This window comes from Citrus sinensis, chromosome 5 (genome assembly GCF_022201045.2).
Source record: "Citrus sinensis cultivar Valencia sweet orange chromosome 5, DVS_A1.0, whole genome shotgun sequence".
NCBI classification, from domain to species: Eukaryota; Viridiplantae; Streptophyta; class Magnoliopsida; order Sapindales; family Rutaceae; genus Citrus; species Citrus sinensis.
The window spans coordinates 16,246,274-16,266,105 of record NC_068560.1 but is presented as its reverse complement, the minus strand read 5'-3'; the positions used below and the strand labels follow the sequence as shown (position 1 = coordinate 16,266,105).

Genomic DNA, 19,832 nt, shown 5'->3' with positions numbered 1-19,832 from the left:
CATTTGTAAAAGAATCTTGAGTCTTTCCATATAGAAGAACTTACAAAATAAATTAGTAATTTATTATTGTGCAGTAAAATAATTTCGAGTCAGTATAAATCAACCTTTTTTCCCTAATTTCTTTTTTACCTCTAAAATTAACATATAAAAAATCATTTAATAAATTTTATCAATAATTCAATTTTTTTTAAATATAATATAAAACAAATACTATAAACTCACTGCTTATGATTGGATTACTCAAAATCATTTGAGAAAACATCAATTGACCTTATTAGTTATTATGATTGATGATGATCAGATCTTACCCAACTTGACGGAACTATCACTATGCGGAAAAGACGTGAAGATGATTTTGCAGGCCGATTTCCCACAACACCTTTTTGGCAGTCTTAGAGATCTAGGGATTGCTGCTGATGACTCAGCTTGTTTTCCAATCTGGAATGTACTGGAGAGATTTCACAATCTCGAAATGCTCGTACTGTGTTATTTTTCATTCCACGAAGAGGTATTTTCGATGGAAGGATGCTTAGAGAAACATGTGGGGAAGTTGGCAATGATAAAAGAATTAGAGCTGTGCAAACAAGACTCCAAATTTGGCCCCATTTTTCAGTATCTTGAAATTCTAAGAGTATATCATTGTCAAAGTCTGTTAATTCTATTGTCATCATCGTCGGTATCTTTTGGGAACCTAACAAAACTTGTAGCTTTCGATTGCAAGAAATTGATACACTTAGTAACATCCTCCACAGCAAAAACTCTAGCGCGACTCCTATCACTTTGTGTATACGGATGCAGAGCAATGACAGAGGTGGTAATAAATGACAAAGACGGGGTTGAAAAAGAAGAGATTGTTTTCCCCAAATTGAAGAGGTTGGAACTGCGTGATTTAGACAGCCTCACAAGTTTCTGCTCTGCCAATTACACCTTCAAATTCCCATCTTTGCAAGATCTATCTGTGATTGGTTGTCCCAAATTGAAGATTTTCACTACAGGAGAATCAAGCACGCCTCCGAGAGTAAACGTCTGGTATGGAGAGACATCGAATCAACGGCGTTGGGCTAGTAATGATCTTAACTCGACCATACAACAATTACATGCTGAGAAGGTACGGATATACATTTTACTCTCTCTCCCATGGAAAAATTTTACAAAATTTGCTTTTTCTTTTTAAATAAAATATGGATAAGATATTTGTTATAAAGTTAGTTTAAATTGATGAATAAGAATTTTATTTTCAGCTGTTGGCGGGGTCGTCGTCATACTCTGTGGATTACGACTAATTTCATAGGCTTCTTATGACTTGGAGTTACGAATTTGAAGAAGAAAGTCCCAGCTGGTAATTAATTCTTATTTTATTTATTTGATCTCGTGGGTTGTTTCACAATTTCATCTCAATTGTTTAGAATGGGTCACTTGGTTTACTGTCAATATGGAATGCACTTTTCATGATTCGTTCAGGCTTTTATGGGCAGATTTTGCGTCATTGAGCGTCTTTTGGTCTAATTTAATTTAATTTGAGTATTTTGTTTTGAGAGTTCCCTTGTTCTCTAAAATTTTATAATTCCTTGCAAGCATTTTATGATGAAATTTCAATAAGAGGGGCAACACTTGCATGTTGAAAGTGTTCAGATTTTATAATTCCTTGAAATCATGCAAACTTTTTTCTTTCTTTCCTTGCCAATTATTTATTGTCATCGTTACTGTTCCGTTAAATTTGTTTGTGCTCTGTTTGTTCATTGGAAACTTGGAAGGCAACGAAAGTACTTAAGAAAATGCTCTTGCCTATTAACACATAATTAAGAATAGCTGAATATCATTCATCGGATAAAAAAAAATAATAATCTAATTAGCCCGTCATGCCTACAACAAATGCTTAAACCATCAAAGGTTAGCTATGAACAACTATATTATGGAAATATTGTTTGAAAGCATTGGATAGAATTTTAAAAAAGCAATGAAGTAAACTTTAAAATTTTTATTTCCTTATATTTTTATCGGTCATTTTACCGGTACTGGCGTTTGATTTTCTGACTAAGCTACTGTTTAGTTCTAAGTTTTGGCAATTACCTTGGCCGCTCTGTTTTGTGTATCATCAACGCAATGAGGCTTAGCATCTAAAAGTCGATAGCCATGCAACTTCTTGGAATCTTCGTGCACGTGTTGGATATCGACTGTTCAATAATGATGGCAGCATTTGACTGGAGTGTCATTGACGCTGTGGAATAAGGATCACATGTCTCAAACTTTTGGCGAAGATATTGTCAGATATTTTATTGATTGAGGATCACAAATAATGGATGAAACTATGTTGCAACGGTTGCAGCATACCATTTTGTCTTTTTTTTATTAATTACACTGCACTATCTTATATATTATGAAAAAATTGAATAGACACTAGAATTTACAAAATTTTATATATAAGTCCCTTTTTAGGGATGAAATAGCTTTAAAAAAAAATTTGAATGTTATTATTAGTATTATTTATTAATGTCATTATTATTATATTATTATTATTATTATTAAAATTTATTATTTTAATTAAGTCATTATTATTATTTTTTAATTTTATTACTGTCATTAATATTAATTTTATTACTATTATTAAAATATATTAACTTTATTATTTTAATTAATGTTAATTATTGTTATTATTATTTTAATTGTTATTTTATTATTAATGTCGTCAACATCATCATCATCATCATTAAACTTTATAGATTTTTTTTAAGTAATACTATTGTTATTATTATTATTTTACCTTAATTGAGCATTAAATATATTTTAATTATATTTTTATTTTTATTATAATAAATAAAAACATAAAAGTAAATTATACTATCATATTATTTTATTATATCATATTATATTTATATAAAAATAAATAATATAAAAATAATAATTTAATATAATTAATAATAAATTTAAATAATGTTAGTTTAATATTAATATAAAATTAATGCAGTACAATGTAATACCAATTATCAAGTTTTGTACAAATATTATTATAATTTATTACTAATGTAATATAACATAATACAATATAACTATATTAAATAATGCAATACAATATAGTATAATACAGTATGCCAAACGGACCCTTAATTCTTTGAGTGATGATGGTCTAGAGGTATGTAGAGAAAGTAAAAATAATCATGGTAGAGTCTTTTGCAATGGTTGATTAGCCATCATCAAAAGTTTAAGGAAACATTATAAAAATTCAGCAACCACCCTACATTTAAAAGAGTAATTAGAAACCAATAAATTTAGTATTCAATTATTTTTAATCAAGAATAAATAATAAATTATCATTACAACAAGCTTCACAAGCTCAAATATCTAAAAACAAATGGTATAATTCTCAAGAAACATAAAACTCAAATGCTTTTCAAATATTCTTAAAAAAATTAAACTAACTTCCTTTTATGTTATTCTTTATTTATATTTCTATGACTTTGTTGGGCTACATTTAAAATTTTTAAAAAATAAAATGACTTCTTTAAATTTCAAGAGTAATATTAGTATTTTATAGGTAAATTAACATATATTATATACAAATAAACTAACATGTCAACTAATATTAAAAATAAAATGTAATAAAAAAGTAAATTTTTGTAATATTAAAATAATAAAATTTTAGAACCTAACACTTTTTACAATTCCTTATTTTGAAATTTCACCTTTTTTATTTTATAATTTTCTGAAGTATTGCAAGGTTACTAACCTATATTCTTTACAAATATTTAGTTTATTTATTCTATATTAAATATAACAGGTCCGCCTACCTTGCAACAGTTGCACGGTACCCTAAATTTTGTCTTTTTCTGATTTAGCCAGATCTAATAGCTAAAGTGTTTAACGTGTTCAATTGGTTATTAACACTTAAGTCTCTACTGTTTATTATAATATCATAAAAAAAAATTTAAATATTTATTTATATAACTCCTATTGTTTTAAATTTTTTAAAGTTTGATCCATTAGCCTAACTTGATCATAAAAATGATTGATGGTGTAAAGATAATAATGTAATATCACATAAAATTTTTTAAACACATGAAAAATTGATAAATGTAAATATTATTTTTTATATAATATATTAACTTTATTATTTTAATTAATGTTAATTATAGTTATTATTATTTTATTAATAATAATAACAACTAATTTGTATTTTTCTTTTAAGGCTGATTTGATAAATTTAAATTTTTCTTTACATTAACATATCTAAAAATATTGTTGCAAGCATGTTATTATAGAATCAAAGAAAAAATAAGGGTAGGATTATATTGTGCTTACTGAAAAAGGTGTCTTGAGGGACTAAACGGTACTTAATTCAAATATAAAGACTAAACAAATATTTACCATTATTTAAGCTGAAATAGTGCATTTTAATTAGTTCGGGATTTGATTCAGTGTAAATATCGTTTTCCTTCACGAAATACCTACAGAGAATCATAAATTTTGGAGAAAAGAAAGTTACACTCTTAAGGTTTTGGAAATAGTCATGTAGACGCCTAAATTTTTAATAAGGAATACCAATACCTCTTTTGACTATAATACCCTTTGACTCTATTAACTGAAAAAATTGACTCCTATGATTTATAATAAACATAAAATATTAACATTTTAAAACAACTTCAATTTAGGAAAATATTTTTATACTTTACAATCTTACATTATATTAGACTAAATTTTATAATAAATAAGAACATAATATTAAAATAAATTTTATAAAATTTTTCAATATTCTAAATTTATTTTTATTTTAAAATAAATTTTATATTAAAATAATTTCAATATTATTAGTACATGAGATATATTTTATTAATGAGATGTGTTTTATTAATTTTAAATTCTATTTAACCTCAAAGATTTATTTAATATTTTTATGATAAATAAAAATATATTATTAAAATAAATATAATATTTTTTATTTAAAAAATATTTTATATATTAAAAATATTCTAATATTATTAGTCTATTAGACAAATTAAACTATTTAACTTATATTTATATTTATTAAAAAATCTTAAAGTCATTTTTTTTCTAAGTACAAAAAGTATTATAGTCAAAGAAAAATTTTGGTTACTGAAACCTTAGAGATTTACATGACTATTTCTTCAAATCTTGGAGTATAGGTGTCTTTTCCTATAGATATTAGAATAAGGGCCACGTGTCTGTATGTAAATAGCAAGTAGTGGCAGACCTACAGCTGGGCTAGACTAGGCTGTAGCTTGGTCTAGAACAGAAAAAATCATTTATACACCTTGTTTTCTTATAAATTTTTTATAAAAATATAGTTGTTATTTTGTTTTCATATATGTCCCTAACTCAAGTATTCTTATGTTTTCATCAATTTATTTTAACAATAGAGTTTTTACTTTATATTCAAACATTTTCCTAACTCAATTACCCTTATATGTTCATCAATTTAGTATAACAATTGAGCTATTATTTTATATTCATATATGTCCCTAATTCAATTGTATTATTTCCAATTGAAATTAGTGACTTATTTTATAAAATGATTAAATTATATACTTATTGGATAGATTGAAAACATTAGGGAGCTAAAATATTATTATTGCTTTAATTTATTTTAAAAAACTTCTAATTGAAAAAAATATAAATCAATGTAATATAACATTGTTACTAGCATTAAAAGTACTTTCGAAAACAACACATAGTAACAATTATCAATATTTTCATAAATGTTTTATGTGAATTTTCAGATTCTATTTATTAGTTACATTAACTACGAGAAGAAGTTAGAAAATAAAATTTAGGTATTTTGACGAGCTTTAATAGAAGAATCATCAACATCTAATTCTATAAAAAAAAGTCAGTGCACTAGCAATGAAACAATGATATCCAAATAACTTTTTGTTGAATTGAGTTTAGTTTATTACTAAAACTTTTGACTAATGATACTTTTATAATTCGAAAGAATGAATGAATTTTAATTTTTTAAATTTATTTAAGCTTGGTAATTTAGTACTTGACTTCAAACATAAAAGTTTTACTTGAAATCTTTAATTAATTTTAATTACATGTACTGATCTAATTTAGTTTGAAATTCTTAATTGATTTATTAATCCTTATATAATTACATGTTATTAGGTTGCAATGTCGGATTTCATAATTGAAAATTAGAGTTTTGATATTTGAATTGCCTTTTAGTTTCTATTCTTTTTTTATAATTATTTTTGTTTATAATACATAGGGTAAAAGCTCGTTTAGTCCTTATATTTTGAAGTTAGTGCCCGTTTAGTCCCTATATTTTTAAAAATACCTCAAACCATCCCTATCATTAAATTATTGACACTTTTGCCATTATCTTTTGTTCATTTTAACTTATTTTTATAATATTGCCCTATTATAATAATTTTTTAGACATTATTAAAAAGAAAAAAATAACCCTATTATAATAATTTTTTTAGACATTATTAAAAAGAAAAAAATAAATTACCAGTTTAACACCAAAAAATAAAATAAAATAAAATAATATATATTAATTTTTGTGGAACATACTCTTGAGTTAAAATATTAATTTTTCTAAAAAAATTGATAATGTAATTTTTTACCATATTAATTTTTTAGACATAGTGAGCTTCCACAAAAATTAATATATACCTTTTTTGTTTTTATTTTATTTTTGAGTTTAATTTGATAATTTAATTTTTTATTAATATCCAAAAAAGAAACATTATTGTAAAAATGTAATATTGTAAAAGCAAGTTAAAAATAAAAAAAATAATGGCATAAGTGTCAATATTTAGTAGCAGGGACGTTTTGAGGTGTTTTTAAAAATACAGGGACTAAATAGACACTAACCTCATAATATAGGGACTAAACAAGCTTTTACCCTAATACATATTCATAGGAATAAAGCTCTTCATGTCTCCCCTCATTTAATATACTTCTTTTTACTTATAAATTTTTATGTTCACTTCAAAATATAAATTTTAAAATTTAACCCAAAATAATATTAAGTCCTGATCCGCACTGATAGCAAGTTAAGTCACATTCTTTTATCTTTTTATTTTCATTTTACAAATAAATAAATAATGCATATTGAATTAGGATCACGCGTATGAAATCTTTACGTGAAGATTTTGTTAAACACCGTGTAAAAAAATAATATGAATAGTGAAAGCTAGCACATGGGTCACAATGTCACATGGCCTGCCACTGTATGAATATATAGTGAAAGGATATCGCAGTTGTAATGTAACGCATATTCACAAAAGCTTTGTTGATGAAGTCTATTTCTTCACTTAGCTTAGACGTGGTGAGCTTGTCTAGTACTCTAATGATACTTTATAATATGGGGGCAGAGCAGTAAATTTCAAAGAAATAATTTTCTCTTTTGATGTTTTGTCGTTATAGTTGACTGAGACCAGAAAGAAATAATTGCCCGTTTGGATATTCTCTATATTGTAAAAGAATTGCTTAATAGAATTGCTTCAAAGCAGTTTTACCAGTTATAATTCATCAGCTCCTACTCTTTGCGTTCAATTCTCAATCAAGAAACCCTCTCCTGACTTTCAGCTTTTAACCTCGAACACGCGCTGATTCTGTTTATTGTACCCACTGCTATTGCTAGCTGTTTCCTTATTTTGCTTTGCTCCCTTCTGCCATCAGCTCTCTTTATACTCATTGGATCAAGAAACCCTTTTCTTGTTTCAATTTTCTGATCGCAACAACACTTTGATTCTCATCTATTAGACTGATTTTTTTCCTTGTTTTGCCCAAATACAATTTCTCTTTCTAATTTAGTCTCGTTCCCTTTTGCCGTCATCTGTTTGTTCTTCGCTTCTTCATTGGTTAACAATCGTCCAGTCGTTTCCCCTGTTCTTTTCTGTTCCTTTCACTTCAGATCAATCCATTCTCCCATACCTCCCGTCCCCGACCCCCCCCCCAAAAAAAAAAAAAAGAAAAGAAAAAGTATTGAAGGTGATGGAATGCATTGTTACTGTCGTTTTAGAGGTTGTAAAATGCTTGGCTCCTCCAACACAACACCAACTTCGTTACTTGCGTAGCTCCAATGACAACTTTGAGAATCTCAAGGCTGAGATCGAGAATCTTAAGGATAAAAGTAGGAGCATTCAGCGCAGAGTTTCAGAGGCTGAAAGAAAAGGAGAAAAGATTGAAGAGGAGGTTGAGAAATGGCTGGTTAATGCGAAAAAGATCATAGAGCATGCAGACAAATTCATTCACGACGAGGAGGCAACAAATATGCGATGTCTCAAGGGTCTGTGTCCTAATCTGAAGACCCGCTATCAGCTTAGCAAGAAAGCGGAGGCAGAGGTGAAGGCACTTGTCAAAATCCGAGAAGAAGTTGGGAGATTTGATGATAGAATTTCCTACCGTACCATTCCGGAGGAGATTTGGCTCAAGTCTCACAAAGGCTACGAGGCCTTCGAATCAAGACTTCCTACTTTGGAGGCTATAAAAAACGCATTGATCGATGTTAATGTCAGCATCATTGGGGTGTACGGCATGGGCGGCATTGGAAAGACGACACTGGTGAAGAAGGTCGCCAGGCAAGCTATGGAAGACAAGCTCTTTGATATGGTGGTCTTTTCAGAGGTTTTGCAGACTCCAGGCATAAAAAAGATTCAACAGGAAATTGCCGAGAAGTTGGGCCTGGAGTTGCCCGAGGAAGTTGAATCTCGAAGAGCAAGTAGAATATTTGAGCGATTGAGAGATGAGAAGATCCTTGTGGTTTTAGACAACATCTGGAAACACCTTGATTTGGAGACCGTTGGAATTCCTTTTGGAGAAGACCATAAAGGATGCAAACTACTGCTGACAGCAAGAGATCGTAGTGTCCTCTTAAAAATGGGATCTAAAGACAACTTCTTGATTAACAATTTAAATGATGAAGAAGCATGGAGATTGTTTAAGATGATGGCCGGTGATGATGTTGAAAATCGTGAGTTGAAATCTACAGCAATAGACGTCGCCAGGGCATGTGGAGGTTTGCCCGTTGCCTTGACTACAGTAGCAAAGGCATTGAGAGGCAAGAGTCTGCATGAATGGAAGAATTCCTTGCGAGAACTCCGAACGCCTTCAATGGGAAACTTCGAAGGAGTGTCTGCAGAGACTTATTCAAGTATTGAACTGAGTTTCAAGTATTTAAAAGGTGGGCAACTCAAGGAACTTTTTCGGCTCTGCAGTCTAATTGGTAACAGTATCCCTACTTTGAAATTGCTTAAATACTCCATGGGTTTGGGTATATTTAAAGGAGTCAATAAGATGGAAGATGCACGAAACAAGTTATATGCGTTGGTACATGAACTTAGAGACTCTTGTTTGTTGCTTGAGGGTGATAGCAATAAACTAGTTTCAATGCATGATGTTGTTCGTGATGTCGCCATATCAATTGCATGCCGAGACCAACATGTATTTGTGGTGGAAAACGAGGATGTGTGGGACTGGCCAGATGAGGATGCACTTCGAAAATGCAATGCTATCTCTTTAATAAATAATAGTAATCGTGAATTTCCTGAAGGATTAGAATACCCAAACCTTGAATTTTTATATATCTCTCTCAAAGATTCTTCTCGTGAAATTAATATTCCTGGGAACTTTTTTGTAGGGATGAAAAAGCTTAGAGTTCTAGATTTTACTCAAATGCAGTTTTCTTCTTTTCCACCTTCAATTGATCTTCTAGTAAATCTTCACACACTATGTCTGGATCAAAATGTGTTGGGGGAAATAGCAATCATTGGGAAATTGAAGAATCTAGAAGTCCTTAGCCTTTTCAATTCTGATATTATCCAGTTGCCAGAAGAACTCGGTCTACTGACTAAGCTAAGGCTGTTAGATTTAACAGACTGTTTCCGTCTGAAAGTTATTGCCCCAAATGTCATATCAAGCTTAATCCGATTAGAAGAATTGTATATGGGTAATTGCTCCATTGAATGGGAGGTTGAAAGAGCCAACAGCAAAAGAAGTAATGCTAGCCTTGATGAATTGATGCATTTACCTCGGCTAACCACTCTAGAAATTGATGTTAAAAATGAGAGTATGTTACCAGAAGGCTTTTTGGCCAGAAAGCTCGAAAGGTTCAAAATACATATTGGAAATGGGTTATTCACACATCCCATGATTGCTGGACAAAATTGGTTCCAAAGTCGGCCGCACTTTTTTATCAACCGTGATCGCAAGAGTTTAAGAGCATTGAAGCTCAAGCTTGCTTTTACGGACATTTGCTCCATGAAATTGCAGGGCGTCAATAACGTTGAATACTTATTGTTGGACAAGCTGCGAGGTATCAAGAACGTTCTTTTCAATTTGGACACGGAGGGCTTTTCACAATTGAAGGTTCTCTGGGTTCAAAATAATCCTGACTTCTTTTGCATCGTCGAATCAAGGGCGATGGTCGCTTGTGATGCCTTTCCTCTTTTGGAGTCACTTGGCCTTCACAATTTGATCAACATGGAGAGGATATGTATTGATCGGCTCAAAGTAGAGTCCTTCAACGAACTCAAAATCATACAAGCATATAATTGTGATAAATTGAGTAATATCTTTTGGCTCTCTACAACAAAATGCCTTCCAAGACTTGAGAGAATTGCAGTTATTAATTGCAGCAAGATGAAAGAGATTTTTGCAATTGGGGAAGAAGTTGATAATGCAATTGAGAAGATAGAGTTTGCTCAATTAAGATACTTCAACTCTGCTAACATTTTCTTTATATATATATATATATATAACAGACTTTATTCTATCATGCGTTCTGTTTTGATGTCATACGTGGAAAATAATTAAATCATTTAAAGAATTGAAAGAAAATGGAAAAAAAGGATAAAAAGAATCTCACGCGCTCACTAATTGAGCTCTTAACAAGTAGTATGAATTAGAATGCATACTCAGCTGTCAGTTGGAAATTGATTCGGACTTGCATTAATTTGTAATCAAAGAAGAAAATTTCAACAAGTGCTTCCCATATGGATATTGGATCTAACGAGAAATTCTTATTTTTTTAGGTTGCGTTGCCTAACTTGGAGGATTTGGAGATATCTCAAATTAATGTCGACAAGATTTGGCACTACAATCATCTTCCGGTCATGTTTCCTCACTTTCAAAGTTTAACACGATTAGTTGTGTGGTGGTGTCACAAATTAAAATACATATTTTCAGCGTCTATGATCGGAAGCCTTAAGCAGCTCCAACACCTAGAAGTATGCTTATGTGAGGATTTACAGGAGATCATTTCTGAAAACAGAGCAGATCAAGTGATCCCTCATTTTGTCTTTCCACAGCTCACCACTCTGAGACTCCAACATCTACCAAAACTTAGATGTTTGTACCCTGGAATGCATACTTTGGAATGGCCCGCGCTAGAAATGCTTTTAGTGCATCGCTGTGACAAATTAAAGATATTCGCTGCAGATTTATCGCAGAATAATGAGAATGATCAACTTGGTATTCCTGCACAACAGCCCCTATTGCCGTTGGAAAAGGTATGAAGTCATTTTCTAGATTTTTTATCAATAGCTTATTTTTAACTTTGAAAAATATGAGAAAGCATCGATAAATTAATGCTCAATAAATTAAAAACTTTTATTATACAATAATCTTTGCTAGTCTAGACTAGGGGATCAATGTGGTAGATTAATAATTATATGAACTGTTTTAGGTATAGCATTTATAAAAGAATCCTTAGTCTTTCCATATAGAAGAACTTACAAAATAAATTAGTAATTTATTATTGTGCAATAAAATAATTTTGAGCCAATATAAATCAACTATTTTTCCCTAATTTCTTGCTTTACCTCTAAAATTAACATACAAAATAAATTTTATCAATAATTCAATTTTTTTTAACATATAATATAAAACAAATACTATAAAGTCACTGCGTGTTACCGTAGATCATCAATTGACCTCATTAGTTATTATGATTAATGATGATCAGATCGTACCCAACTTGAAGGAACTATCAATAAGTGGAAAAGATGTGAAGATGATTTTGCAGGCCGATTTCCCACAACACCTTTTTGGCAGTCTTAGAGAACTAGAGATTGTTGGAGATGACTCAGCTTGTTTTCCAATCTGGAACGTACTGGAGAGATTTCACAATCTCGAAATACTCTCACTGCTTTTTTTTCCATCCCACGAAGAGCTATTTTCGATGGAAGGATGCTTAGAGAAACATGTCGGGAAGTTGGCAATGATAAAAGAATTACAGCTGTACCGGCACTATCATCTGAAGCAGCTGTGCAAACAAGACTCCAAACTTGGCCCCATTTTTCAGTATCTTGAAATTCTAAGAGTAAATTATTGTCAAAGTCTGTTAATTCTATTGCCATCATCATCGGTATCTTTTGGAAACCTAACAAAACTTGTAGCTTTCGGTTGCAAGGGATTGATACACTTGGTAACATCCTCCACAGCAAAAACTCTGGTGCGACTCGTAGCAATAGAAATGTACGGATGCAGAGCAATGACAGAGGTGGTAATAAATGACAAAGATGGAGTTGAAAAAGAAGAGATTGTTTTCCGAAAATTGAAAACGTTGGATCTGCTTGATTTAGATAGCCTCACAAGTTTCTGCTCTGCCAATTACACCTTCAAATTCCCATCTTTGCAAGATTTGTGGGTGATTGGTTGTCCCAAGATGAAGATTTTCACTACAGGAGAATCAATCACGCCTCTTAAGAGTAAACGTCTACTATGGAGAGACAGCGTATCAACGGCGCTGGGCTAATAATGATCTAAACACAACCATACAACAATTACATGCTGAGAAGGTACGGAAATACATATTACTCTCTATCTCCCATGATAAATTTTTACAAAATTTGCTTTTGCTTTTTAAATAAAATATAGATAAAATGTTTGTTATAAAGTAAAAGTTTAAATTGATGAATAAGAATGTTATTTTCAGCTGTTGGCGGTGCCGTCGATACACTCTATGCAGTACGACTAATTTCATAGGCTTCTTATGACTTGGAGTTGCGAATTTTTAGAAGAAAGTCTCAGCTGGTAATTAATTTTTATTTCATTTATTTAATCCCATGGCTTGTTTCGCAATATCATCTGAATTATTTAGCATGGGTCCCTCGGTTTACTGTGAAATTTGCAATGCAATTTTAATGATCCTTTCAGACTTTTATGGACAGATTTTACATAATTGAATGTCTTTTAGTCTAGTTTAATTTGAGTCTTTTTTTTTTTTTTTTTTGCGAGCTCCCCTCGTCTTCTAAAATTTTATAACTCCTTGCATACTTTTTTATGATAAAATTTCATTAAAAGCCTTCGTATTTTTTAAATCCTTGAAAACGTGCATACTTTTTCCTTTCTTTCTTTGCCAATTATTTATCGTCATCATTGCTGTTCTTTTATTTTACTTTGTGCTCTGTTTGTTCATTGGGTTTGCTTTTCTTCACACCTATATTTCCTTGGAAAGTTAGAAGGCAAGGAAAGTACTTAGAAAATGTTCTTCCCTATGAACACATAATTAAAGAACAGCTCAATATCATTAATCGGATTTAAAAAATTAAAAAAAAAACGTAATCAGTGCATATTCATAATATTTTCTCTGCTGTTCCTGTTAAAATTTCTCTACTCTATGATTGCAGAATGTTTGGATACTGATGAAGATTTAAGTCACTCGTCCTCTGTGAATAAGGTCGTTTTCCTTTTTTCCTCTATTCAAAGTTTACATTCTGAGGGGTTCCCGTTTCCATCTTCGTGATCTTCTTGTGATTCACTGCATCGTGTCGCCACATCTGTGATAGTGTGAGTTGCAACCTGTTTGTTTCCTTTGTTTGATCATCGCAAGTCCAAAGACATTTCATTCTAGCTAAGCTCTTTGTATGTATTAAAAAAAATTTATTCTCAATATATATGACTCAATGAGAGGTCTTTTATTATATATATGTCATGAATTTCTATTGTATTTTGAGATTTGATGGTGTATTATTGTATTATTGTCAGACATGCACGCAAATGAAATTTTATCAGCAGTCTTGTAATTTTCTATTTTTGTTGTTGTCGTCATTTTTTTACTACTAGTACTGTTTGAAATTCTAGTATTTTGGATGTGAAATTTATTATATTAGATATTCGACATATATATGATGCTGAATACAGGGTATGTGTTGTCTAAATTTATTTTATTTTGTTTGCTTCACATCCAATTTTCAAAAGCTTTGAAGAATGCTAAGAGAAGGAGCAAAGGGCTAAAGAGTCAAATGTAACATTGCTATTAATTTGTTAATTGCCATCATTTTTAATTTTTGCCCTGCTTGTTCTGTTTACCCATTTATTTCATTTGGTTTGCTCCACATCTATCTTTCCTAACTTAGGAAGGCAAGGATTTTGAAAGCTTTGCATGATAAAATTTGAAAGTTCTGAAGAAGATTCAGGTCACTCGTGTGCAGCCTCTGGAATAAGAGCTGTGTTACTGTTTAAAAGTTTTCATGCTCTGGAATAAAATTTGCTTTACTCTGTTACTGGTTAACTTCATTATTCTACTAATGCTTTACTTCATCTTCATTGTATCACTACATTGACAGCGTTGACAGTGTAACTAAAACCCTTGCGTTCACAAGCAATTTTGATCACATTAAACTTTTAAGAAATTATCTTTTATAGCCATCTTCCATATTATTAGGAGGAGTCTTTTTCACTATTTTAAAGAAATTTTGATCACATTAAACTTTTGATCTGAGTTCATAACAAAAATCAAAACGGTGTATGACATCAAGATTATGATGAATCAAATTGAACTCCCAATACGTTAGTTCATTGAAAATGCTTTTCTTCTTCCAAGTAATCTTATCATTTCTTTCATTTTATTCATTCTCCTCTTTTCAAATCTTCAATCTTATACTCAGTAAGTACATTACTGAACTGCTTTTTCACCTCAGCTCCAGACAACCGAGAAGGTGCTTGTCCCCACTCTCTAGTTTTATCAGATGGCTCTATATTTTCGGAACCTATGATTTGTTGGTAAAAATCGACGGTGACCCACGTGACAATTTTCTACTATGTATCAACCAATTAGATCTAGTGTTTTGTTGGCAAACAAGAAATGCTTATTTACCTTTAATACTCCACCCAAACAAGTTGGCATATGCTAGAAAGTCGGAGATAGTCCATCAATGCTGCGTGTGACTTGAACATTTGATTACGTGATGCATTATGCATCATTCCAACCATACTAGCATCACTACCCGAGTCATGACTAACCTGTTTCTTAGTTAGATTTCAAAGATGAAGATGGCTCACCCTCCAATATCCAGTTTTAATACTTTAACCAATAGCCATTTATAATGATATGGTCTCTTGCCACTTTCCTTATAATGAAATATCGATATTACAACACCTCTTAGAAGGACAATAAATTCTTTTATCACCAACAACATTCTCAAATGCAAAATCTATAAATTTTTTGACCCCCATCAGTATATGAATTGGATATCTATTTGGCAAACCAACCCAACTCTGGTCCATGACTATCTCCTTTTATTGCACTAGAAAAATTAGTTAAATAAATCACTTTAATTCTTCATTTCTACTACTAAACAAGATATTTTCATGTGTGCGCAGTTTCGCAATATAATAAAAAAAATTATTATACAATTTTATGGTTTTATATATATGGAAGCAAGCAAAGCCACAAGAATCAGAGAAAAAGATGTGAAAATTAAAGTATATATACAATAATAATTAATCTAAAAAACAGTTTGCAATACCTTCTGTAAAGAAATATCCTCACCCACTGCTGAGAACTTCACTTGGCTATCAATTACAGATATATAAAGCCTGTTACCTAGAAACAAAAAATTAGGTCAGCCAGCTGAAACATATTTATAAACCAACATTGGAGATAGTACTCCATTTATAAAAAAAATTACAAGACTCAAAACCAAGTCGACTCAGCAAAATCATAACCGATTACATTCATCCCACTCAGCTCCTCCACTCCCATCAATATATCCAACATTCCCTTCATATTTACAAAAGGTAAGTGGTCCTATATATCCCACTCAAGAATGCATAAGTTTCTTCAATCTTAAGTATCTAAAGTCTTCCTCTACGTTTATAGAAACTTCGGAAGCATCTCCCTATAGTTCTTCAAGTACACGACATAGATATATGAGTGTTTATGTGTTATGCCAAAACAACACATGACACCCATTTGTCTAGTATGCACCCAGGGAACATGAGGAGCAACTGCTGAAAAACCCATTTTTACGTGGGAAAAAAATTTCAGGCACTAGCTACCATAGAAATCTATGCATTACCAAACTGTCCAAGCCTAGATAATTCAAGAATTATTAATAGACATAAGATCCTCTCTATCATCCAAAAGATGACACTAATAAAACATGTGTCTATTAATAATTTCTTAAAGGAGTTTAAGCTTTCAATGCATGTATCAAAAGTTTAAAATTGAATCTGATTGAATAACACATAAAAATCATAAATCTCTTCAATTTATTCCTAATAAAATGTAGCATTTTTTCACATTTCATTTCTTAAGCAAAACCATAAAAAATTACAAACAATAAATACATTTTCTAGCACTGATGCACATTATGTTTACTGAACAATAAGTTTTAAGTCATTCATATTAAAATACTTCTTCCTATTCTATCAACAAATAACTAGTACGTACACACAATTAATAAATTAAATGTAACCTGGTTGTGAATCTTGCAAAGTCTTCCTATTTGTTTTTTTTTTTTGGCGGTGTGGGGGGGGGGGGGGGGGGGAGGGGGGTGGTTATGCTCATTTGTATGTTGTTAACAGAAATTGATCCAAAGCCTTAGTTTTAATTAGCTTCATTATAGCCAATGATTAGGTGTTTAAAAACCAATCAATATTTTTATAAGAAATCAACAATATTGTTGAAAGAAAAACCAAATAAAAATAATAAAGAAATGCATAGATTAAGGCTCTTTATTATCTAATAACTAATCAAACTAAGTTGTGGGTAAAGGCGAATATGTTTGTTTGGCCAATAATAAACTGAACGAATCACCAATAATCACCTAGTTACTATTCCTTATGCCATGCAATGTAATGGCGTTGGTAATGGCGACAAGGCAGGCAATAACTAGCTAGCTAGTTATGATAGTTGCTTAACTTAACCTACTGGAAATCTGAAGACCAAAATGAAGAAACTTTGCCTAGAACTAGAATAGGAAAACATTCATACCCAAAACCAATATACATGATTAAGAAACTTGATTATATGTATATTTTTGTTTGCCACACCAAATCCCACTATTTCCATACTCATAAGCTCAAAAAACCATCGCAAAAATGAATGACCATATAAAATAAAATAGGTCGTAGGACATTGAGAATAGGACAACATGATTTATGTACGGTAAAATAACTATATCTGCAGTCAACTATATTTCTGTTAGAACTCTAAAGTTTTCCATTAAATTTTTTTCCCTGTTAGGTAAACCACTTAACTGAAACACTTAAGCAAGATTGACAATCATAGACATACAAGTATTAATAGGCTCGTTCAAGTGAAATGATCATTATTTCACATATCCTTTAGGCTTTTAAGTCATTTAGAAGTCATTCATGTTAAACAATTTCTTCATATACTTTCAATATAATTAGTACATACACAATTAATTAATTAAATAAATCTGTTTCAGCTAGCACAGGAACTTAAGCAATCAGAGCTAGTAGTTCTAGCTAGGACTTGAATGAGGCACCTTTCAAAGTTCAAGAGGAGCATCTGAACAGAATGAAAGCAGTTTGTAGAAATGGTAGTGATGCTTTACATCTACATGCTCTTACACAATATGAACTTTCATTTATTCAAGAACATAACACTAATCCAAGCTCTTACTCTACAAGTCAATTCAGTTTGTAGATGCAAGCCATTGTAAAAACTTGTGTTATAATTTCCGAAAATGGAACATGACATTACTAATATAGAATCAGCAATGTTATATAACTTATCAGACAATATAACAAGCACTTGGCGAGCATATAAGATAAACTAAAACAAGTTAATTAGAAAATGAAACTAAAACCCAAGCTCCGCTATTCATTGTAGAAGCTTTAAACATAAAATTAAAGTAAATCTAAATACATGATTGTAAAACATTAGAATGAATGTTGAAATGAAAGCTAAATTCAATAGTAATCCAAATGAATCCATTTGAACTTTGTAAATTCCGCAGAACAAAATTAATTTGAGTGAGCAAACTCACCAATGGCACAAGAACAGAAGGGCTTCAACTTCTAGGAACAAAAAAAATTGCCGGTGGGACAAAAATTGACATTAATGGCTACAAAACGAATTAAAGAAATCAAAACCTATAATTACAAGCTAAGAAAGAGAAGAAACTCATAATCACAAGCTTACCTGAAACGATGAGAGAGAGAATAAGATGAAGAAGAAGATCGCTGCCGTTTTACGCTATTCTCCGGCTACCAGTAAGGTTTAGGATGCTGGCCAGGCACGAGAGAGAATTTGGGACTTTGGTCTTCAAAATATTGACTCCAGCAAATAGTTTTCTATTTAGAAACAAATTTAAAACTCTACCGTCAAAATAATAGTATGCCAATTGGCTCTCTACCGTCACGTGGTTAGTAACATAAGTGAGAGCAGTCTAGCCGTCACATAAACGGTCACAAAAGCAACTGGCTGTTACAAGTTTAACACAATCATACAGCATTTACATGCTGAGAAGGTACGAATAACTCACTATCTCCAGTGGAAATATTTTAGAATATTTGCTCTTTTAAATAAAATGTACCAAATAGATCAGATATTTGTTATAAAGTAAGTTTATGATCACGTACTGGCAGATGGGATACCTTGAAACTGTACCCTATTTAAAACTGATATTTTCACAAGAGTAAGAGAATCTTACTCATTCAATTATCCAAAATCAGAGAATCTTATTCATTCAATTACAAAAATTCGTTAATCATTAGTTTTTAACTTCATTACTGTATGGAAGTCCTGTCAAATTAAATTGCTGTTGTTAAATTTATTAAATCTCTTGCTTCCCTGCAAATCTGTGTGCTTTACTTTTAATTGAAACTAGTGAATGAAAATTTTACTTTCAGCTGTTGGAGGGGTCCTCATCTTATTCAATGATGTATATGTCCTAATGGCATTGGCATTTTACTTTAATTACAAGCGAGTTGTGAATTTGAAAAACAAAGTCCCAGTTAATTCAATTTCATTTCATTTTATTTGATTTCTTGCCTTGTTTTATCGCTTCATCTAAATTGTTTGGAATACGCCATTAGTTTATTTTTACTTTTGGAATGAGTTTTAATGTTTTGTTCTGAGATTTATATGCTTATTTTATATCATTAAAGGTCTTAGTGACTTAGTTTGGTCTTCACTTATTTATTTATTTATTTTTTTGACGGTGTGGCTTTATAATGTGCTATTTTTTTTTTTTGAATTTTATAATTCCTTGAAAATGTCATTGAAAGGGCCAGCACTTTTATGTGGAAACCATCTCATCCTCCTTATTTCAAACTATTAAACAACCAAATGTATCCTAACATATATGTTTAGAATCAATCTACCCATTAAGATATATGGTAATGGTGTCATCTGTTTGCTATAGTTTGATTACAAGAGAACTTTTCCATTTGTTAGTTGCCATCTTTGTTTATCTGTTAATTCAGTCTTCTTCTGTTTGTCCTGTTTCTCTGTTTATTTCGACCTTTCTTTCAAAACTTAGAAGGGATGGAAAGAGCAAGTACTTAGAAATTGCAAGAATTATATCAAATCATGCATATATGCCCCTGCCTATGAACTCTTAGGAACAATCGAATATCTTTCCTTGAATAACATAAAACAAAATCTA

General features: G+C 30.9%; 1 protein-coding gene and 1 long non-coding RNA gene across 7 annotated transcripts in view; one reads left to right on the top strand and one right to left on the bottom strand.

The window, feature by feature from the left end:
- LOC102609284 (disease resistance protein At4g27190-like) overlaps positions 1-2,395 on the top strand; it is a 91,996-nt gene extending 89,601 nt beyond the window's left edge. For 2 of the 6 annotated variants that reach the window (XM_052442724.1, XM_052442720.1), the window contains exons 5-6: positions 812-1,108; positions 1,242-1,486. In XM_052442724.1, coding sequence (XP_052298684.1) covers positions 812-1,108; positions 1,242-1,283 — 339 coding nt within the window. In that variant the 3' untranslated portion in view covers positions 1,284-1,486. Of the gene's footprint in view, positions 1-301; positions 1,109-1,241; positions 1,487-2,050 lie in introns of those variants that run through there. The other 4 variants (XR_008055313.1, XR_008055314.1, XM_052442723.1 and 1 more) reach the window with 4 other exon arrangements.
- A 13,185-nt stretch (positions 2,396-15,580) lies between these two features.
- Positions 15,581-18,572, bottom strand: LOC127902756 (uncharacterized). Its single transcript, XR_008055319.1, has 3 exons — positions 18,365-18,572; positions 18,210-18,287; positions 15,581-15,793 (listed from the first exon to the last, which is right to left on the bottom strand). It is a non-coding gene; the product is annotated as an uncharacterized LOC127902756 (long non-coding RNA).
- Positions 18,573-19,832: the final 1,260 nt, after the last annotated feature.